The sequence below is a fragment of the Ammospiza nelsoni genome, chromosome 5 (genome assembly GCF_027579445.1).
Source record: "Ammospiza nelsoni isolate bAmmNel1 chromosome 5, bAmmNel1.pri, whole genome shotgun sequence".
NCBI classification, from domain to species: domain Eukaryota; kingdom Metazoa; phylum Chordata; class Aves; order Passeriformes; family Passerellidae; genus Ammospiza; species Ammospiza nelsoni.
The window spans coordinates 70,827,353-70,850,653 of NC_080637.1; the positions used below are offsets into that span (position 1 = coordinate 70,827,353).

The 23,301-nt window shown below is 41.1% G+C and overlaps 2 protein-coding genes across 9 annotated transcripts in view; one reads left to right on the forward strand and one right to left on the reverse strand.

Moving 5' to 3' along the window:
• CALD1 (caldesmon 1) overlaps window positions 1-8,538 on the forward strand; it is a 204,827-nt gene extending 196,289 nt beyond the window's left edge. For 7 of the 8 annotated variants that reach the window (XM_059471650.1, XM_059471649.1, XM_059471656.1 and 4 more), the window contains 7 exons: window positions 168-211; window positions 302-380; window positions 1,698-1,826; window positions 2,791-2,886; window positions 5,325-5,405; window positions 5,629-5,662; window positions 6,899-8,538. In XM_059471650.1, the coding sequence (XP_059327633.1) occupies window positions 168-211; window positions 302-380; window positions 1,698-1,826; window positions 2,791-2,886; window positions 5,325-5,405; window positions 5,629-5,662; window positions 6,899-6,921 (486 nt within the window). In that variant the 3' untranslated portion in view covers window positions 6,922-8,538. The remainder of the gene's footprint in view (window positions 1-167; window positions 212-301; window positions 381-1,697; window positions 1,827-2,790; window positions 2,887-5,324; window positions 5,406-5,628; window positions 5,663-6,898) is intronic. The other variant, XM_059471654.1, reaches the window with a different exon arrangement.
• Window positions 8,539-9,260: 722 nt separating this feature from the next.
• Window positions 9,261-17,324, reverse strand: LOC132073727 (aldo-keto reductase family 1 member B7-like). Its single transcript, XM_059472944.1, has 10 exons — window positions 17,105-17,324; window positions 16,303-16,470; window positions 15,063-15,179; window positions 14,361-14,438; window positions 13,787-13,909; window positions 12,366-12,472; window positions 12,039-12,120; window positions 10,975-11,058; window positions 10,077-10,159; window positions 9,261-9,761 (listed from the first exon to the last, which is right to left on the reverse strand). Exons 1-10 carry the CDS (start codon window positions 17,171-17,173, stop codon window positions 9,719-9,721), a joined length of 954 nt encoding a protein of 317 aa, XP_059328927.1. The 5' UTR covers window positions 17,174-17,324; the 3' UTR covers window positions 9,261-9,718.
• Window positions 17,325-23,301: the final 5,977 nt, after the last annotated feature.

Here is a 23,301-nt window from a genome sequence, read left to right on the forward strand (position 1 = left end):
GGCTCCTGTCTATAAAACCTTTGTGTGTGTGTCTGTGAAATTTCTGTTGGAATGCATCTCTTTCAGATTGACTTTTTTGACATATAAAATGATGTTTCAGGCTCGCCTTGCACAGGCTGACTCTTTATGAACTTTAAACTTAAAGCTTTTGTTCCTCTCTTTTCTAGATAGAGGAGCGAACAGAATTTTTGAATAAATCTGCTCAAAAGAGGTAAAGCAAAGAAACAGTAAGTTCTGTTCCAACAGCAGTGTTTAAGTGAATGGAATAATAATTTTTGCCTTTTTTTTCTCCTTCCTACAGTGGAATGAAGCCCACCCAGACAACAGCAGTTGTCTCCAAGATTGACAGTAGACTTGAGCAATACACTAGTGCACTTGGGGTAAGTAAATTCCTGTAAATGGATCTTGTTACTAATGGCTTTGGGGCCTTTAATCAGCCTTTGTTTTGCTGTTCAAGAATTGCAAGGGTTTTTGATCACAAACTCTTCTTTAATGTGACTTCAAGAACAAAGAGCTCGAGGCACATCTGTAACCAACATCTAGAGATGCATCTAAACAAAACCTCAGATTTAGGTCTCCCCTTTCACGCTGTAATTTACTGTTTTGTGAGCTGGCAGAAGCTTTGGTGGGTTCAGCCAGCATCTTGAGTGGCAGTCGCATCCTCTGCTTGGCTGGTGAGAGCCCTGTCAGCACAGAGCTGATGGTCATCCTGAGCAGAGCTGACCTAGCAGCTGATTTAGGAGAACAAGGAACTGGCTCTGTGCTGCTGGCTGCCACCCCACAGTGAAATTCCTTGGCAAAGACAGAGAACCAGTTAAGCAGTGACAAATGGGGAATCAAAATCACATTAAAATGCAGAATTTGACCCCAGGTGATTTTGACAACTGTGGCTAAGAGCCAGAACTGAGGGCTTTTTCTGTCCCCAGGGTAAAATAGGAGATTGACACCACTGTATCCAGCTGCCATCTGACTTGAAATATTTCCTTTGCTGGCTTTGATTTGTCCACAAGTTGCCAAATCTGCCTTGCTTTGCAGTGAGAGAGAGGCAAAGCATCACTCATACAGGTTCTTATTCTCATCCAATCAATGATATGTAAAATGTGCAAGAATTTTGAAAATAGGAAAGAGGAAGAAGAGGAGAATTTGGCCAGTGTTTTTAGTAACCATACAAAAGACACATTTCCCCCAAAAAACCAGCCAAAATCTCACACCCAATTCTCCACTCTTCAAAAGAACACATTTTTAAAAACATTTTAATTGCTGAGATTTACCCCTAGAATGCTGAGGTTCTGTTGTCTGGGGCAGATGGAGCAGTCTGATGCTGAATGACAGAACAGACTTTCCCCCTGCCCTTGCAAAGGGATTCCCCTAGCTCAGGCTTCCAGGAGCCAGGTATAAGCTTAGATTTTAAATCATTGGATCAGTTGTGTGCAGAGCTAAGGTTTGCCATGGCTTTTAGAAAGGTAATAAACACAAAAATAAGGGAGTGCCACTTTCACATCTGCTTGTATCAAGGGTGAAACTGCAAATCTAAAAGGTGAGAGAGTCTCAGTGGCACCTCTTGAGCTGGGTACTCCTGCTCATCTTTGCATGGCCAGTGCTAGAGCCACATGGAAATGCTGCATTCCCCAGGGTCAAACCACCCTGCAAATCCAGCTCTCAATGCCAAACACCAACTGGCCCCAATTTTTCCCCAGGGCGCAAAGGCTTCAAGACCTAAAGCCTCCGACCTGCACGTTCCGGCCGAGGGCGTCCGTAACATCAAGAGCATGTGGGAGAAAGGGAATGTTTTCTCATCACCTTCTGGGACAGGAACACCAAATAAGGTATGTGTTTAATTAGCCTAACAATTATAAAGAATTATGCTCTTGTTATTAAGGACCTGGCCTTGCATTCATATTCCTGTCTGCTCCTGTTGGCATCACTGGTGAAGGGTATCCCAAAGGATCCCGAAGGCTTCAGAAAGCCACAAGATGGTGTGGCTGCAATATTGAGTATAATGGAAGAATTCAGTGACCTACTGAGCTCAGTTATGAGACATTCCAGAGCCACGTCAGATATCTTTGAAAAATACATCTGGGTCATTCAAGCAGAGTACAAAGAAATTCTTTGAGTAGGGCAAAATTCTTCTGGGGAGCGGAAGAGCTTTGAATAGGCAGGATAGTGATGATATTTTCTAGATAATTCATAGAAGTACTTGTGAGACCTTTATCTTTTCTGTGTAAATCCTTAAAGCAATATTTTCTTTCTATAAATTGATGTGAGTTGCTGGGCATTTATCATAGGCAAAAAGAAGAGCTGTGGATTGAAGTGGGTTATTACAGATAGCAATTAAATGTTAGTAATTTGTTCTTGCATTTTAAAGATTTAATGTTTTAAATTTTAGGCCACTTCTCAATTGTATATTTCTTTTGAAAAAAATTAGTTTCACAAGAGGAAAAAAAAGTAGGTTTGAACTGATGTCTCTTCTATTAACCTAAAGATTTTTGGAGTTTGGGCTTGTGGTAGAAACAGCATGTTTATGTCTGACATTTATATACTGGGGTAGCAGTAAAGTGGAGATGTTTTTGTCAGTTCATGTATACAATTTTTGAAAATAGAGGGCAGCAACACTGTGTAATTCATAGGGACAAAACTTTCAGAGCACACAGGATGTCTCTGAGCAAGCCTTAGGCTCAGTGATGACCTCTCTGTTAAACCCAGGCTTGGCTTTGCTTTTAAATCTAAACCATGGTAAACAGGGTAAAAGCCATTCTGAAAGTCTTCTGATTGAATTTTACCATTTTGCAGGAAACTGCTGGGCTGAAGGTTGGTGTCTCCAGTCGTATCAACGAGTGGTTGACCAAGACCCCAGAGGGCAACAAATCCCCTGCTCCAAAACCTTCTGTAAGTAAACTTGGAACAGCCAACTCTTCAGCAGGTGGGCTCTCTCATGGGGCAGGGGGTGCTTCCTCCACCAGCCTTTGGAGGAGCTCTGCTTTGTGTCCTCTTGGCAGCTCACAGCCCTCTGGCTGCTGGCTCCTTGTAGCCAAAAAATGGGGAGGGGAAACAGGGCAGCTCTCACCCTAAAGCTCAGAGAAGCACTTCTCTGGTAGAGGATGACTTTATTTACTGCTAAGCCTTTATTGTGAAAGGCTTACCATTAATTTAGAAATCACCAGCCACAGACCCCAGGCTGCACACTTACACTTGGAGTTTGGCCCTTGCCCTGTAAAAACCTTCCAAGTATGTTTTAAAACACAACTGAAATAATTTAGCTCTTTATGAGCCTAAATGTAACTCCTAATGAAGGCCCTTTAACCTGGCCATTAGCTCAGCAGGAATCAGAGCAAAAAATGCTGTTCAGGTAATAAACTGGGAGTGTGGGAAGCAGCAGGAAGAGGTAACTGTGTGGTGGGGAAGGGTAAAGATGAGGAACCTAAATATCCATGTTGGAGAATTGTTTGTGATGTTAATGATTCAACTTCAGGATTTTGTTAAAGAACTGATTTCTGCCTGTATCCTTGTGCAGTGTTTTTCTGCCAAGTGTTTTTCTTTTTTCACCTGCCCTTCATGAAAAGTGCAGCCTGAAAAACGCTCTCTCATTTCACACTCCTGTTTGTCCTGAAGAGGAGTTTGAAATTTGCAGCATTATCCACCACAGAATCTGCCTCCAGATTTTTCTCTCTTTTCTTTTAAATTGTGTCTTTCAGACAATGTAAAACTAATCTCTTGTTTTTCCCTCAGCCAACTGTTTCTATCTATGTCTTGATTTCCCTCTTTCTCAAATAGATTGTTCTTTCTTCTTTCAATGTCTCTGCTTGAAGGAACGCGCCCTCCTCCTATTCTTCTTCTTTGGGGGTCTGTTTGCTAAGTTGGTCAGGTAAACCTGTTTGTCATTGACTATGAAGGTTTATGTGCATCTATAATGTGTGATTTGTACTTTTTTTTTAGTCAGGATAAATGAAAGGGAAGGCTAGAATTTCTTATTTAGCAAAGAACTTCTCACTCTCGTCACATTCCACCAAAGTAATGAAATGTTCAAAGTTTTTGTGACCAACAGGATTCTTGTGGGTTTTGGAAAAATATTAAATTCAAGGCAGAGCAAATATTTCAGTTTTACAGTGAACCAAAGTCACAGATCCCAAATTATTTCAGGACTATGGAAGTGGATTTGTGATGATGTCCCCTGCAAATGGCTTTGTGATAAGGTCAAAATTGCTTTCTTCCTTCTTCTATTATGACTGAACTGCCTTTTTAAGAAGCAGAATTGGCTTCAAATTTTAATGATCAGCAACCCTGTGTGGCTGAAAATTATGATCAGTTCTAGGGGTCTCTGCTGGGTGCAAAAATCCCTTGCAGGAATGTAATTTCTGTTCATCACTGAGCATTTCACAGGTGGAAATTCTCATGTGCAGAAAATTTACCTCCCAATGGATGGGCAGTATAAAACCTGCAGGACCTGAATACTTCCTGAAAAGGAGATTATTTATGTGCAAAATTGTTTGAGTCTCTTGTTCGCCATGCACAGAGGTGGAATCAATCCAGCTGCCCAGCAGTTTTCATTTTCATTTGCAGCCCTCCTTTCCCCCAAGAAGCTAATTGACATTTTTATAGTATTTTGATTAAAGTTGCAATAATACGCTCATTTTCAGAGATTGCTACTATTCTTTAATCACTTTACCTCATCTAGTTTTTTTGTTTGGTTTTTTGGGGTTTTCTTTTGTTTTTTGTTTTTCTTATAGGCTAGTGATTGGCACGTCCTAAGGCTGCAAAGGATGCAATGGAAATGGAAATTTAAATGGATATGAAGGATTATAGTGATAAGTGCTGAAATCTGTATTTAAAGATGTAGAGCGAGATCTGCTCTTCTGTTGTATTAAAACTCAAAATCTGTATTTACATAATTTTTTAAATAAAATATTTTTATTTTGACCTGAAATAACCAAGAAAAGCTACTTTTGAATTCCTCCCTAGCAGAAATACTTTCCCTGAAAAAATGTGGGGTTTTTTTCCTGCAAAAAATTTGATTTTTTTTTTTTTCGTAAAAATCTGAGGGTGCAATAACTCTTCACTGTACTCCCTAAGTTGAACATACTGAGTTAAGACCAGTCTGTGCCATATAAAATAAATGCATCAGGATTGTTTTTTGTCTTAAAACATGGATATGTGTGGAGTTATTTTGTGAAATATAATTCTTTATAACTGATAGACAATGTAATGTTTACCTCTGGTGGATGTTCCTCAATTTCTCTCGTGAGGACGTTGCATTTTAACTTTTTCTTAACAAGTGAAAATATACCTGAACTAATGTTGGTTTCTGTTCTCTGACATTAAAAATACAGGATTTAAGACCAGGAGATGTCTCTGGCAAACGTAATCTCTGGGAGAAGCAGTCAGTGGAGAAGCCAGGTGCTGCTTCTAAGGTAATAACACTTCTGGGTAGTGTTTACAGGATTTGTGTTACTAACCCACCTTTTTATCTATAAAAGAAAGCACAACGAGGTTCAGAAAGCAGCGTATCACTTTCATATTCATGGTTTGCAGAGCTGTGTTATGTGTAGATATCTGGATTTTATTGTTCCTGTTATAAATAGCAATTTTCTGCTATATGGGATATTAATAATGTTGTTTTTCTTTTTCAAACAGGTATCAGCTACAGGGAAAAAATCAGAGACTAATGGTAAGTAATGCCATAATCATATATTCCACCTCTTTCTATAGTTTAATGCATATTATTACATATATATAATATAATCATGTTATGCATATAATGTTAACATACACTGTTTAATATACTATATTTTAAAATAATAGAAGTAATAATAATCAAAGTAAATTTCATGTATTCAAATATCAATATTAAGATATTAATATTTAAATATGTAATAATTTAATTAATTTAATAATTAATTTAATTTAATAGTAAATCATTATTATTGATATATTATAAGTATATTTAATAAAATTATACAGTATTTGATGATGTACATATAATAATACAATGCAAACATTGTAATACCTATTATTATACAGAAACATTGCCACATTTTTGCATAGGTGTACCTGTGTTTTAAAATTCTGCAGCTGTTCATGTTGATGCAGAAACCTCTTTTTGCCTTTGCCTTTCAAAAACTCCATTAAAATATCATTGAAACACGAATGGTTGAGAAACTGCTTTTGCTGGAGCTGTGCACTGGTGTCTTTTCAGGGCAAAAAATAGTTGTGCTATTTTCATTTTGAAACCACTGGCTGGTGAAACACGACCTAGTTTTACAGAAAGAAATCGGCAAAATATCGCTCATATTTTTTTATTTTAAATCTTATTTAATATGTACTTATTTTTATTTTATTTTTTTAAATTTTATTTTAAAGCACTCCAAATAAAGCAAATTAAAGTAATTGTATGGCTAAGAACCAGTGGGGAAGAATGGAAGTTCACTGACCAATTTAATGGCTTTAAGGATGCTTTGCGGCATCCCTCGATTTTTTGCTAAGAGTGAAATGATCAAATAGAGAAAAACTCTTGATTTTCTATACTTCCATGTGTGCCCACACATTTTTAGTGGTTTTATGTAAAGCCAGATGTATGGTGCACCTGTGAACTTTTATTTTTGGTTGAGAGTTGTCCAAAGCAGAATTGTTTTGCTCCTCTTGTCCTTTTCTAACCAAAGTGTCAGCAGAGGGGTTTTTGGGCTGTTTTCCAACCACAGAAGCAGTCCCAGCACAGGGGTTTGGACAATGCTGAGCCTCTCCCCAGAGGGTGAAATCCTGATTTTTGTCCACCTGGAAATCACCCCCAGAGCAGCACCCAGCTCTGTCCTCCCTTTTTACATGTTATCCTAGAGAAGTGTGCCCTTTCTGTTCTAGGGATGTGTCTGGGTTATTTCAAGCCATATTTAATCTGTCTCTTTCTCAGCAGGTGTGAGACAAGAACCCTAGAAGGCCACTAAAGACGCTGGACCAATCAGTTTGGGGGAAAATACAAAAAAGGAAAAAGTGCTAAATTGTTCTTTTTATATTTATGTTTACTTACCAAAATGTCTCTTTTTTTTTTTGCATTATCCCAGTTAAAACCATGTATATTAGCACTGTATTTAATAATCAGTCTAGACATTCATCAGAATAGTACTGCCTTTGCACAAGAGCCTTTATTCCTAAAGAAACCCATGCTGTGAAATATATAGACTCTCCTACTGAAAGTCATAAATATGTATCTGAACAGTGATTTCAGCTGGCGTTAGAGGCCAACCCAAAACACATGTAAAGTGAAATTGCTTGGGAAAGGTGTGCAGTAAACCTATGAAACCAATGGTTACTTTTGTAATACAGAAGTCTTTTTCTTTCTGCACTTTAGACTAAGGCATGGAAGAAATATCTTTAGTTGACAATGTAATATTTTCTGTAAGTTGCCCATGTCATGAGAAATACTGCATCAATAACATGTTTTAATTTTTTTTGTTTTATACTTTTTTTTTAAGTATCAATTTTTCCATTCTAGTTTAAGTTAATACCTAAATTTGGATGATTATGTTAGCTGACAGCGGTACTGATATTTCTTTTTGTTGTTAGTGACTAGTAATTGAATGCAATCTAGAATATATATACACACATAGCTTTACAAAGTTTAGCCTAAAGGCACTACTAATGGTAGAATGCTTTAATATGTGCTAGAGTATTATATTTAGCAATAAACATACATAATTAGCCAATATCACAGCTTAAAAAAAATAAAGACAAGATCACACACTTTTCTATAGTAAGATTTCATAATTGTCATTAGAGGTATGGTGAGATAAGTATTAAAAAAATTTAAATGTCAGTTGCCCAGTAATGGGTAATTAAAAAGAAAGTATAATTTTTAAAAGAGGAAAAGGTAAGGGTATAGAGGGTCAAAAATAGGTCACTTGTATAAAACGTTGTAGTTTAATTTATATAAAACTACCATAATTAAAAAGAAAAAAAATGTAAACAGAGTTGGAGCTTGTTTCAAATGACTGTACACTAAATCTTGCCATCCATCGGTGCCCTACACCAGGTCCAGGGAAAATGAAGTAAACCTCTATCTTTGTCATGCTTCTTTTTACCTCTCTCCCCTGAATATCCTATTGGCAGATGTTTTCATTTGTACATCGTAAACACATGGCTTTAGGACGTCAGCTTGGTTTGGATTTACCTGCCCTGCAGTTTAGCATTTTCATCCTACAGTGTATGGGTGGCATAAACTGAGCAACTCAGGCAGCCCCTGAGCACATTGATAACAGCTTTGTTGTGCACCAGAACCCCCAGGAGCTCCCTTATCACCACTTCCATCTCTTACAGCACCTGGCTTCTTCCTAAAGAAGTGTAAACTCCTATTCCAACCCAAAGCTGGGCTCCCCCGCCTGGCTGAAACACCTTGTTTACATCTAGGGATGCGCAAAGTTATCTGCAGGGGGTGAAACTGTGCCTGACATTGCCTGTGGGTTGTCGTGGTTTTTGTTTGGGGGTTTTGTAAACACTCCTCTGAGTCTTTCAAATGCATCTGATAGCTGCAATAAAAACCATTTGTTCAACCAATGTATTCTGAAACTGCATCTGCAATAAATGGAATATTTCCATCAGCAGCCCCGTTTGTTAATGAGCGGGAATGGAGCAGTTGCTGTAAGTGGGGTAGGAATTGTGCTGAGTCCCTGTGAGATAAGGTGAAGAACTCCTAGGGATGTCACTCCTGATGCCACAAACCAGCTTGGATTTGGCCTAGCAAAATCTAAAAAAAAAATTGAATATGAAAATACTTGAATTTGAATATATTTTTAGAGCAATTAACTGTGAGGCTGTCTCAGGGTTTGCTTTGGTGATTTTTTAAGAAGAGTTTTTTCTGTGCTTTCCTTAGATAAAGCCAGCCTGTGTCTGAGTGTAATGTCCTGGGTGCTGCCGGCAGAGCTGCAAAAATCTCAGTTTATGTTTGAGACTCCCAGTCTGGTGTTGGAGGCAGCCCTTGTGTTCAGCTGGCTGGGTTTTACTGTGAGTTATCCCTGCCCATGATGCTGCCTTCAGCTTTCCCCAGGAATCTCTGGGGAACCCAATTTCTGGGTGTTCAGAGGAAGGGTTGTGTGAGGAAACCTTTGTTCTTTAGGTCCTTCCTAGACCTCAACCTTGTTTTGAAGAATAAGCCACAAACTGATCTGTATGTCCTAGTACAGAAATTATAGAAACTTATTTCTATCTGTATTTAAATTTGTAAAACCCCAGACTTTAGAAAAACTATATAAAACAATTTAAGGACCACACTGATCAACTTTTGTGGTTGATAAACTTTATTCATATAAAATTTTAAAGCATTAGAAATACTCTATGAAAATCACAAATATATTAAAAAAGCAATGTAATTAGAGCATTCTTTGACAGTGACTCATGAGCCAGTATGACTGACCACACTGGAAGTAGCATATAAAAAGTTCATGTAAGTCTCTGTTTTTTTGTTAAGTATGTCTCTAATTACCCAGATAAAAAGGAAGGAAAAGGCATTGTCTTTTTACTACTAATCAAAACCAGATTTCTGCTAAGCATCTTTACAAAAACCCCACCCTTATTGCTGCATTCTTGTATCAGTTAGTGGTCTCCTCCTTAAAAAAAAGGAGGAAAAAATAACTGCTCACAACAATTATCAGGTACAAAAGAAGAAGTGAAGATGAAGCTGCAGAGCACATCTAATCTGGAAGGAGGTAAACGGAGGTCCTGCAGGAACCACCTGCATTTAATACTCTGCTTTGAATGGGTAGTCCTTGTGGTTGACAGCTCTGAAAAGAGAAAGACAAGACATTATTCAGGCACTGAAGAAAGGATCCTGAGCAGCATTTCCCTTTGCAGCCTCCCTCCCCAAATGCCAATGCACTCTGCAGGTGTAATTAAACTGAACACAGGCCTGGAGAAAGCCCCTGGAACACCAACATGCTGGAGGGAACACTCCAAATGAATCTCCCTCATGAAGATCCAGGACATGCCTCATTCAAGTTTAAAGTTTTGGTTTTGGTCATGTGTGTTTTCAAGATGGGGTGTGTGGAAATACAGACACAAATAGGACAAATGAGTAGTAAGGATAATAAGGAACGTACTGGGTCACTGGAACTGCCCTCCAGTTCCTGTTAAAGCTGAGGATGACATCCATCTCCTTTTTGGACAGTTCAAAATCAAATACCTAGCAGGAAAAGAGAAAAAAAAAAAGCTCCTTTTAGTTAGGTTTGTAAGTAATTAGCTCCTAAGTGTGCTTCATGCACTTAGGACTTGAGGCAGGAATGCATTAAGCACAGTTAACCAATCCTCTTATTTCTCAGGCAAATAAGAACCCTCGAAGTCATCAAGACAGTCCTTTTGTTTCTGAGCTGCTGCTCATACCAAAGTCTTACATTTCTGGGTGGCTGAATTCCAACACTGCTGCACTTTGGGTTGTAATGCACACAGAGAAGACTTTATGTGCTCAGGATGTGTCACAAATACTGAACTGGAGGTAAATTTTCTGCTCCCAGAGAGGGCAACTGGGTATCAACTGCAAATAGTTGCCTCACAGGTCGTCATCTGAAGAGTTATTGATAGGGGTTCATAGGAAAAATAATCTACAAACCCTGTCACCATGGATTGAAAGCAATACAGAGGTATTATATAAGATGCCACACCTTATGAGCAAACATCCAGCTAAACTTCAAACTTCAGTGCCAAGGGGAGCCACAGCCTCACAGTGAGACAAACTCTAACAGGTCTGGTGTTTGTTCTCAGCTTTTCCTTTACACCCTAAGGACTTGTTAACCTTTTCCCCAAGGGCAAGTCCAAACCTGGGGCAGCCCTGGTGTAACCCATTTCTCTCCCAGCAGGAACAAAATGCTTCTCCCCAGGTTTTCAAATCTCTGTACGCCCATTCCAGTGCCTCAGGTGCTGCTTGGAAACACAGAGGGGCTCTGGGTGTGGGTGCCCATCCTGCACAAAACCAGGCAGCAGCATTTCCCAAGGGAATTTCACCTTCATGTTCTCCTCAACACGGTGAGGTTTGTCAGACTTGGGAATGACAATGATGTCTCTTTGCACCAGAAAGCGGATCAGCACCTAGGAAAGAACAAGGAGCATGAACACTGAGGTCCCAGGAAATCTATGCAAACACATTTTGTGGATTTTATTTTCTTTTAATCTACAACTTATTTTTCACTCTTTGGAAGATTGCCACTTTGCACACAGGATTTTGATATGCCAGGATTTGCTCATGTATTTGACAGAAGACTGGAAAACCATATTTTCTTCTAGCCTATGTTGTTTCTACATTGTGGCTTTTGCAGGATTTGTTTTGGTTTTGTTTAGGGTAGTAGCAAGGGGAGAAAAATGATGATGCTCTGGCTTGTATTATGTGAGTGCTCAGATTCAATGAGCATAATGACACCACAGATTATTTTGGGCTCACAGGTAAGTACTCACAAAGGTTCAGCTTTTGGAAGTCCATAAAAGGAAAAACATATTTACAGAATTTAAAAGTTCCCCCTCCAAAAACCCAATTGTTGCATTCATGTTTTCATCATGCTCTGCCTTAAAATATGAATGCATGTGAACATGTGGCTTTGTTTGAAGTGCAAGTTCTGCACACCCCAGGCAACAACTAATTTGTGTGACTAGCAAACTAATAGAAAGAAAAAAATTCTTAAATAATCAAGCAATAATTCCTTGTGAACACAAGCAGATTGGAAGCAATCAAATATGTCTCCAAATTACAGGACTCTTCTGAAGAATAAATTAGCTGGAGAAAGGTATAAAAATTTAGGAAGGTGAACACCTGAGGTAAGCATGTACCATTGCTGATCAGTCCACTCAAAACTTGGCACTCAAGACCTCCTTGAAAATTAGCTGATAACTTTTATGAATGCTCTTAAGAACTTGGGCAGAATGAAGAGTCATTCATTTGACTCTTCAGATATGAAGAGACTCTTCAAATATGAAGAGTCATACATTATAATGTATATCTCTAGAGAAAGTAGCATCTGCTGGGACTGGCTTGTAAAATATCCAAGGAGGAGCAATGGTTTGCTCTGACACCTTACCTGGGCAGGGCTTTTATGATGTCTGGCTGCAATGTCTTTAATCTTGGGGTCATCCATAAGTGTGGGCTCCCCTGGCTTAGCCCTGTTAAAAAACAGAGACGGTGGCAGTAGAAAGGTGATGGCTTCCCTGTAGGAGCCTTACATCATGTGATAATCTGCATCAAGACAACAGAACTTCTCATTTTAACTGTGTCATTTACCTAATTCAATAGTAATAATGATAATAATAATAATGATAATTATTATAATAATAACAATAATAACAATATAACCTCCCTAGTTCAACTGCAGTGTTTTGTGTTCAGAAAGGCTGCAGAGCTCTCTTACCATGGGCGGTTAGGAGAGCCCAGGGGGCTGTAGGCTGTCACAGCAATCCCTTTGGATTTACAGTACTTGACCAGCTTCTCCTGGGTCAGGTATGGGTGGCATTCCACCTGCAAGCAGAGAAAGATGGTTGATGAAAGAGGCAGACCTTGCTGAGATGCAGAGCATCACATTTTAAATCCTCTTGGGTCAAAGAAAATGTGAAGACTTGACTTCCAGTATCATCATTCAAATCCATCTTATAAAACAGTTATTAAAGTCAAGTATCTAGAGGATAGAGCTTTCTCGTGTATTACCCACAGAAAGCAAAAAATAGATGAGAACAGTGTTATCTGTGGAATCTGGGCAATGAGCCTTCCTGGGCTACTGCAGGGCAGGATTGCACCGTCAGAGGGGCAGCTCAGAATGCCTCAAGTTTATTTTCTTCTCTGATTCACCCAACCTCTCCTTGCCTCAAGGAGCCTCTTTCAGTCCTGAAGAAGCTTGGGGAGGTGATCTGAGCAAACCTAAGGAAGCAAGCTCAGTTTGCAAACAGATGTTTGGGTAAAACATCCTGAAAGCAGCAGGAGCTCCATGGGATGTGCGGCTCAGCTGCCACAAGCCATGGCATGGCCTCAGGGCTGTGTCTGTGCTCCTCTCGTGGCCCTGTGCACACACACAGCTGTCTCTAACACTGGGGCTTCACCACCAGGCATGGTGACATGAAAAACGTGTACAGTGGTTAACTTACACCTGAGCTGGTGTGGGGATTCCCCTGGGTACTCCCCATCTGGAAGAGATGGGCATTCAGCACCCTCAGCTGCGTGCAAAGTGTTTTGGAAATGGAAGAAAATCAGAAGATCCCTGAGCTGCTGCTGTCCTGTGATTACATTCATGAGGTATGTGATGAGAATTTGTTATGCAGTTGTACTCTTCAACCTCCTTTCCATAATGAAGTTGAGTGGTTTATTTTGAAATTATTTTGAAGTTGAGTGGTTTATTCATTATGATGTTGAAAAATGAGTAAGTCCTGTGCATCCCTGTATAGTCCTGTGCTGGTGCAGAAACTCCCAGTGGGGATTTTGCTGAATATATTTAAGATTACTCTAAATATAAATTATATATTATTTATATATCTAAATAGATATTTTTATATATTATTATATATTATATATTATTTATAGATACATATTATATACAATTTATAGAATATGTATATTATATATTATATGAATTTAGGTATACTCTGATTATATACACACACATATATATTCTAAATAGATTTAGGAATGCTTTTGAGTGGAAGGTCCCAGCCTCATGGAAAGGGGATCTAGGCAATCCTTAAAGTATGGATTCCAATCCTAATCCATTCCGTGATTCCCACCCTAATCCATTCTGTGATTCCAGATGCAAGGTTAGCTGAGGAAGGGAAAGAAAATTCTCACCTGGTTCATTACAGGCTTGTGTTTCAGTCCTGGTTTGTTCAAGATTCTTTCAATCTGCTCATGGTTGAAGTTGGAGACTCCAATGGCTTTTACCAGGCCAGCATCCACCAGCTCCTCCATGGCCTGGTGAGTAAGGACAACCAATGTGGGTGTGAGTTGGTGGTATTGCTGTCAAACTGCATTATTTTATTTCTCTCAAGCTTGTGGCAAATGAACAAACAACTCTAGATTAGATTACATAGAAGTATCTCAGTTCATAAAATAGAATCCTAACTGTATGAATGCCCAGTAAATTAGCAGCCACACCTAGATTAATCTGAAGGGTTGGTTCTACCATTGTGTGTATCCAAATGTTTTAGGAACAGTAACTAGAGTGCTGATAGCTTCCTTCTCTTTAGCCTTACTAAAACCAGTCCCTTCTTGCTCCCCAAAACAAGAGATTCAAGCTGGCTGAAATACAATTTCGTGTGGCTGTCCTTCACACCCAAACATATCCCTTAATTTAATTTTGCCCACAAATCTCTGCTCCATCTTTAGAGCTGATACTTTCTCTGAAGAGCAAATAGTGAGTTACCTCCCAGGTGTCCAGGAAATCTGTGTCACTGGGAACACTGTGCCCCTTGTCATCCAGGGGATGCAGCTCTTCACCAGCCTGTTAAAGCAGATAATACACAGACTTTTTAAAGTGTTGGATTTCCTACAGTGTGCCAGCACTTTGGACTGCATTTACAGCGAGTTAGCAGGTTGTTTAAACATCTTGCATAACTAAAAATGATGCTTGTCCATTAGTATTCTCTTTTGGATGAAGGCCATATTTTGCAAAATGAGTCCCTGCATGCAAAGAGTGTGGGGATTAGTAATAATTATGTAACTTTGGCATGCCTGGAGAGGGGACTGACACTGCACAGCCCCTTTATTCTAGTTTTTTATTTATTTCACACAGATGTAGACTGGGGGAAGAAACACATTCCTTCTGTGCTACGCTTCATTTTTCACTGCTGGTTACTTCAGGCTGAGCCAACATCCCTAAAAATCAAGATGTTCATGCTATAACCTGTGCTGGTTACCAGAGGACCCAGGGTGCTCACATCCACACCTCATTCCAAAGGGCATGAAAAGCCAGACCCCTGTGATAAAACACACTTAATTCTTGCTACCACAGGGATCAAATGAACCCTAAATCCCAGCTGTGTGACGAAGATGGCCCCAGCAAAGATGAGAGAACTCGGTGTGTTCGTGGGCAGGAAAGGAGGAAAGGTGTGGAGAGCAGGAGTACCTTGAATCCCATGGGGAAGTGCATCAGGTAGAGGTCCAGGTAGTCCAGCTGGAGGGCAGCAAGGCTCTTCTGGAACCCTACCTTCACCAGGGACTTCTCATGGAACGTGTTCCACAGCTGAGGGAAGAGAACAAGCCCAGCTGTCCTGACTGTCACTTTACTGTCACTTTACAGGGCAGACCACAGCACAGAAGCTTCTCACTTGGAGGTGGGAGGAAAACTCCCTCCCCACTGAAGTCAGTGCATGCTGAAGATGAGGATGTGACATTTCACTGTTAAAGGCAGGACAAACAGACCCCAAAGCCAACTGTCATGAAGGTGGAGTCAGGATTCCCACTTATGAGAAAATATTCTTAGGTATAAATATAAAAATCTGGCATCGGATGCAGCAAAGCTGTCAGTGTTACAGTTATTTTTTTCAGCCTAAATTTTGACTATTGAACAGCTCATAGATACCTTCATTCTGTCCCTTTTAGCTGGGACAGAAAAGAGGAGAGAATGGTTGTCAATTTTACTTCATTTTCAAAATCAAAATTCAAGTAGTTTAAATAGAAGAGCAAGTATTATTAAAAGAAACCATGTTCTTTAACAAAAACAAAGTTCAACATGAGAAGTCTTAGTTATACTCTTATATACTTAGTTACATAAATTTTTCTGGTTTTGCTGGTGAAAACCCCCAAATTTTTTAGCTGAACTGTTCTTTTTGTTAAGAAGAACATCTAGGACAAGTGAATGAGATAAGGAACAAAGAAGACACCTATAAAATACTTTGATTTCTGCTCCTTTTCAGAGCAGAAATCAAAGTATTTTATTTCAAATTTTTCATTTGAAATTTCAAATTTTTCGTTTGAAATCTCTGTTATGCACCATTTGTACATAACAGAAATTTCAAATGTCTTGCTTAGCACTGATGAATCCAGACAACTATCTTGCCTTTTTTTTATCTTACTTTTTCCCCCCTTATCTTGGGTGTGTCCAACTGAACATCCGGTACAATTGACTTAATCGATGTCAGGAAATTATTGGATAATCAATAGCTGTGATATCTTTCCTAAGTTCTCAGCAGTTCCTGATAAAGCCGAGTCCAAACTGCAAATATAGGAGGAGATGCAAATACACAACAAGAAAACCATGAAGTGAATGTCAGAGGAGGGAATAGGTCCCTATGTGACTTTACAGCTACAACAAGGGTTTCTCTGCAAGAAAAACTAAATGCCCCAGCAATCCTGCATCCTTGTACCTTAGTGACAATGAAGAGGTCTCCCCGTTTCACAACTCCCTCCTTGATCTTCTGCTGCACCGCGTTCCCGATTTCATTCTCGTTCTGGTAGAAGTAGGCGCAGTCGAAGTGGCGGTAGCCGGCATCGATGGCAAACTTCACCACCTCTTCCACCTTTCCCGGAGGAGCCTGGGGGCAAAGAGCAGCCAGCCATGAGCTCTGCCATGTCGTCCTGGCAGTGACATCTCACTGCCCCCCTTTCCAGCTGCTTCTGGGGTTCGCTCATCACCCGCATTTCATTGAAACGCGATGGGGTTTCCAGGCGCAGCGGCGTTTCTGCAGGAAGGGGTTTATTTCTGCAAGACCTCCAGCTCTGCCGCTGCCAGCAGCGCAGCCCGCACTGTCATTTCCCCTCTTTGCTCACCGTGTTGCCCGGGCAGTTTCGCCATTTCACCTTCCCCGAATCCTCCCGGCCAGGGCGGGTCCGTGCCCCGACCCCATCTCCGACCGCGACCCCATCGCGGGGCTGCGGGCGCTGCCGCTCGCTCTTTTTGCTCCGTTTCTTTCTTTCATTCTACACCTCCTTCCACCTTCCCCAGCCCCTAACTTCTCTTTTTTTCTGCCTTTTCCCCCTCGCCCGTTGCTCCCCGCTGCCCCCCCCTTGCCTGGCATCCCGCCCGGTTACACAAGCGGCCGCCATCGGCCCACGCAGGGCGCGGATCCCGCTCTTGGAGGGCTGCTTCCTTCTCTGTTTTATTGTTTTTATCTTCATTTCGGCATCTCCCGCCGCATTCCCCACCCTGCCTCCCTCCTGCGCCGGTACCTGCCAGGTGCCCAGCCCCAGGGCGGGTATCTTCATCTTGTTGCTGAGCTCCACGCAGGGGATGGCCATGGTGCCGCTGTCCGTGTGTCCGTCCGTCGCTCGGAGCCGCTATAAGCACCGGAGCCGGCCCGGCCCCGCCTCGTCCCTCCCCGCCTCGTCACCGGCCGCACACACGGGATGGGATGGGATGGGATGCCCGAGAGCCTCTGAGGCTGCAGGGAGGCTCGGGGATGATTTAGCTATTTGTTGGAAATGAGGAAACCCAGAGCAAAATGTCTCAGCAAAAAACCCAGAGCAAAATGTCTCAGCAAAAAACCCAGAGCAAAATGTCTCAGCAAAAAACCCAGAGCAAAATGTCTCAACAAATCCAGAGCAAAAGCCTCAGATACCCAAAACAAATGTCTCGGCAAAGCCAGAGCAAAATGTGTCAGCAAAAAACCCAGAGCAAAATGTCTCAGCAAAAAACCCAGAGCAAAATGTCTCAACAAATCCAGAGCAAAAGCCTCAGATACCCAAAACAGATGTCTCAGCAAAGCCAGAGCAAAATGTGTCAGCAGCCGAGCTGGCGCGCTTTGCACGCGTTCTGCTGCAAAGAATCAGCAGAATCAGCACCCTTGGAAGGTCTCAAAAGGTGTATGGATGTGGCACTTGGGTGTCACTCTTGTGCTGAGAATGACACAGGAACAGGCAGTGTTGTAGAAAGCAAAGAAGGCTTATTCGAGAGAGCCGCGTGGTTTTTATAGAGTGGTACGATGCATGCTATTTAATTGGCTAGCTAACAAAAACACTTTCCTCGCTGTCCTTGAGAAGAGCAGAAAGATGAAGTAGATAAACACCACCTGCAGATTTTTTGTACCTAACAGGTTATCACATCCTTACAACTCCCTGAGAATTCTCATAAGCTGCCGTGAGAAATGCATGCCCTTTCTTTCTCTCTGTCTCATTGTATCCACAACTGGGGATATGGGTTGGTGGCAGATGTGATGGGGACTGGTTGGACTCGATGACTTTGGAGTCTTTTCCATCTCTAATCAATCTATGGTACAACAGCTGGCAGAGCCTGTGGGCTGCCATGAGAATTTTGCCCAAGGCAATGGGTGCCCATTGAAGGATTTTCTCCAGTGGTGGCGAATGGACTGAATTTTTCATATTGTTCCTCAAAAATATTAGGCTTGCCTGTTGTTCAGAGAAGAATTCATTAAAAGGGAACGTGGCCTTACCTTTGAGCTCATTTCTGTGTTCCCTGTCTCTGCAGAGGGCTGGGCTCCCTGCTGGACCATCAGTCTGTGTGAAGGAATCTCTTCCCTGGCCCCCAGTTAAAATTTCACCCAATTAAAATTTCACCCACTGCTGGTAGGGTGTCAGATGCTGCACGAGGGATTTGTGATGACAGCTTGTCAATACAGAGTGCTTTAGTCCAATAACCCCCCACTTCTTTTTGCATAGGGTGAAAAGTTGTTGTAGTTGAGATGGTCACAATACAGAGCCACACTCCTGTTTAGAAGGCTGCAAACCCATTTTTCTTATAACATGCATGCTTTTTATACATTCTTACAAAACTCAGGAGTTTACACTTTACTCATTGGTCAGGAAAGACAAAGTGCTCACTGGAATAGACAGTTGCAGGTTTCTCTTATTTATCCTTCTTTCTTTCTTGGTTTCTACATCAACAACCTTGATAGGAAATTCTTTCAGGGGGAAAAATGGATCCTCTTATCAAACTTCCCTCTGGCTCACAGAATTTGCTGTAAAACCTCTTCCACAAAAATTGATATTTAAAGGTGGCAGGAGACTCTGTATGAGTGCAGTGCCTCAGAAATGAAGAGGCAGAGCCTGGAGGGACTGGGCTGCTTGGCTGGCAGCTCTCTGGAAGAAAAGATGCTTCACACCATGGAGCTGATGTAAGTTCAACACCCTTCCTTAGGCATCTCACATGCCACAGGGACTTTGTGTTTAGTTGTCACAGCAGGGATGCTTTGCTGCTTCAGTCTGCTGTTTTTCTTTTCCTTCTATTGCTAAAAACTCCTACTTGCTCACTGCTGATCCCTGACCACCAGCTTAAATGCTGTGGAAGTTCCACTGGTGTCATCTTGTATGGTGTAAGCCAGAATTAAATATTTTATACTTACTTTTCAGTGTTTGCCTACCAAAATGTAGAAGCAACCATGAATTATTGAGCCACTAACTGTGATGTTTGATGTGATTTGTTAAAATTTATGTGCATTTTCATTATTTAAACTGCTTTTATGGGACAGTCTTTTAAGTTGGCTAGCAAATTCATGTTCTGTGTTTAAATATAAACCAAATCTCTTCCTGGCTTCCATGGCCTGGTTTCTAAGCCATTGGCTTAAGCAGGCTTTATTGTCATCTTTCTGTTGCCTTGGATGTCATCACACATTCCAGAATGGGAAAAAACCCCAAACTGATATGAAGTAGAGATAGAGAAGCAGGGAATCAGATTTTTCAAAGTGGCTGATAATTCCAATATGGTCAAACTGCAGGAGCGAGAGGAGGTGTCTTCTATTGAAAACAAATATGAAATAACACATAGATCATACAACCCCACCCAAAACAAGAAAAAGACAAAGCTACTGTGAGAGATGTGATGAATTTGACAGAAAAGAAAGATGTTAAAAAAAAAAGGAAAAGAAAGTCTGTTGAGATTTTATAAATTTAGTCATGGTACATTGTTTTTGAGGCTAGAAAGGACCACACTATTTGTCTTACACTGATCTCCAATTACATTGAAAAGATTTTATACCAAAGCTATGTCATATCCATATTGCCTAATTTTTTATTAAGGGCACTTGGGTGCTACAGCAATAGGAACTGATTAAAATTATGTACAGATTAGACTAGGAAATGCTGAGATGGAGCTATTAATTGCTATTTATGGCTTTAATTGCAATAAATCTTGGTGTGGAAGGTACAAACCCCACATAATTGCCTCTTTTTTTTTTTTTTTTAACCCATTTGTTTAACAGAGCCATCAACAACTTTCCTCCCTATAAATTTTTATTTGAAGACATTAATGATTTTGGAGTGAACTTCCTGCAGGCCAGGGAGGAGTAGGGAGAATTTTGGCAACTCAGCCCCAGCGTGGGCTGGCAGAGCAGAACTGCTGGAAGGACTCTGTTACGTGTACAGACTTTTCTATTCCAACATTTTGTTTTTTGTTCTGATTTCTTTATCTGTACAAAGAAAGGCAACTCATCATTCAGAGCCACATAAAACCTGACTTTATGAGGGTTTAAAAGGCTTTAATTGTTTTCTAACTGCTATTATTTGCTGGATGCAGAGTGGGTGGTGGCTGGAGCCCATTCACCTCAATTTTTAGCTGAGTCACGGTGATTTCACTCCTTGCAGAGCCTGGCAGCTCCCTCGGGCACCCTGCCCTGATATTTAATGAATCAGAGCCTGCAGGCACAGGTGGAGACTTGTCCAGAGCCTTGTTAATCATGCCCATGGGTCGCTACCGCCTGACTGGAAATTTCCTAGTGTCTGATTCGGAGCTGTCCCTCCTTTGGAGTGACTTTTCTAGGGAGTAATGGTGATATCCTGCATGGCAGATTTTGGTGAAAGGCAAAAAAATGCAAATCTCGTATGTGGGCAGTCCAGTGGGAGTGTTTTGTCTGGACAGAATCATACGTGGTGTTGTGAGGTCCCCAGGATGAGATGAGAATTTGACACCAAGCACTCAGAAGGCTCATTTATTATTTTATGACATATATTATATTAAAAGGAATGGTATACTTAAACTATACTAAAGAAAGAAAGAGGATACATCAGAAGGTTTGACAAGAATGAATGATAAAAACCTGTGACAGACCCTGACACAGCTGGACTGGGATTGGTCATTAATTAAAAGCAATTCACATGCTGGGTAAACAATCTCCAGACCACATTCCAGAGCAGCAAAACAGGGAGAAGCTGAGGCTTCTCATCTTCCCAGGAGAAGAAATCCTGGCAAAGGGATTTTTCAGAAAATATCACAGTGACAATCACAGAACCATAAAGGCTGGAAAAGATCTCCAAGACCATCAGGTCCAGCAGTTAGAAATGAAAGTTTTTAGGTAGAAAGTCCCAACATGAGTCAGCCTGGCTGATAGGGTTCCTTGGGGAAACAATTTGCATTGTTTTCCTGAACTAATAATGCTGAGGAGCCAAATACAAATGTCTATTCCTGCATGGCTGACAAAACATTGCAATGTATTGATTGCAACACCAGTGAAACAGCAAATGTGATTTTTTTAACCGCTAAGAAGGTAAGTATCGCTATTTATATTTTAGTAAACTTGGGGTTTTTTTGCTGTGGATTTAAAGGCATACTGGGCACCTTTTCAGGATATGCAGTGGGTGAAGATTGAGACACAGCACAGAATCTCAGAATGCTGAGATGGGAAGGGACTGCTAGAATTCATCCTGAGCCTCTTCCCTGCTCAAGCTCAGAGCTGTGTCCAGATGGAGACACCACATCATCTCTGGGCAAACTGTGCCAATGCTCAGTCACCTTTGGAGTGGAAAAATGTTCTGTAATGGTAGAGGGGCCTTCCTCTGTGTCACTTTGTGCCCATTGACTCTCATCTTGGCCCTGGGCACCACTGAAAAGAGCCTGGCTCTGTCCTCTTTGCACCTTCCCTTCAGGTATTTATGTACATTGACAAGAGCCCCCCTTGAACCTTCTGCTCTCCAGACTCAGGATCCTCAGCTCTCTCAGTCTCTCCTAACAGGAGGGAGGATTCAATCCCTTAATTAATTATTTCATTATATAATTCCCTGTGCTTTGGCTGAGTCACCTCCCTGTCATGCCCTGGGCAGCCCAAATCCACCTTGTGGGATGCCTGTGGCACCCAAATTTTTCCCTTTTATGCTATAGCCTGTCCCAGTCTTCAGCGTGTTTGTGAATTGGTGCATGCTCGCAGCCTGTCTCTAAAAACAAAAATAAGCCCTGGTAACTTCAAGCAGGAGAGGTCTGCTCTTACTGAGACAGATCTACTTCTGACAGTCTTATTTGCACAACATCATGTTCACGGATCTGACAATGTCAGTAGGAAGTGGTACATCAGCAGTGAAGAAATTTATATGTGAGAGAAACATCTGTAGAATGCTTTGGTTGATTCCCTCCTCAGTGAGTGCAATGGACAGTACCCAAATTTATCAGCAAGCTGTGGATTTTCAGTACTTAAATAATTTCCCTGCAGCAGCTGCCTTTGGAGTGGTTGCAAGACACCAATTTTACTAACAATGAAGTGAGACTTTTCACCAAAACTCTGAGGGCAGGGTTAGAAATTCCTTGGAAAGAATCACCAGAGCTGTATCCACTGAATCCCAAGCTATGTCCTGTTCTTCCAGTATGGTGGTGCCTTTTCTCCCCTCTCCTTGGGGCTGCTCTACAACCTTTGGGATTCCTGTTAGGTCCTAAGTGAGGCCTTTTGAGCTCTCCTGGGCCACAGTGGGCTGTGCCAGCACCTCTCTGTGAGTGGAATCCTCTCAGAGCTCATGAGCCCTCAGTTCTGATCCTTGGAGGGCTGTTCCAAAAGCTGATGACGGCCTGGGCTGATAACTCCATTCCTCCACCCACTGAGAGATGCAAAGGCATCAAATGTGAGTATTCCACTGCAGTCAAGGGGAATTTTTAACAGGTACCTTTGTACAGATAGATATGGGTATCTCTGTTTATGCATGCATCTGAATTAATTCAAATATCCTCTCCAGTAGCAATGGTGTTATCTTGAAATTGTAACTAGGTCATTCTAGTAATTGTAATAAATCCTATTTAATCACTTTATAAATATTAAATTAGTCAATGACTAAGTACTGTTAAGGCCTTTTGTACCTTACCCTTTTGCACCATTACCCTTTGCACCTTTTCTTTTTTGTTCCCTGTGTAAATTATTCTGAACTGATTCTAATGCAATTTTCCTTTGTATGCTTCACCTGTGTGGTAAGTAATAGAGTCGGTCTTGCCACTGAACTCTGTTAAATTACATCTTTACAAATTTATGTTAAAAGCTGCTTTCACTAATTCCTTTAAGCAGCCTAACACATTCATTTGCCACATCCATAAGCACACACTCTAACTGTGTTCAGGGGAGCCTTGAGTTAAATCCTGCAAGGGCTTTCTCCAGTTGTACAGTCTGATTGCTGCTTATTCCTTGCTTTTAGGGCCTTTCCCCCTCTGAATCTTGGATCTCTTC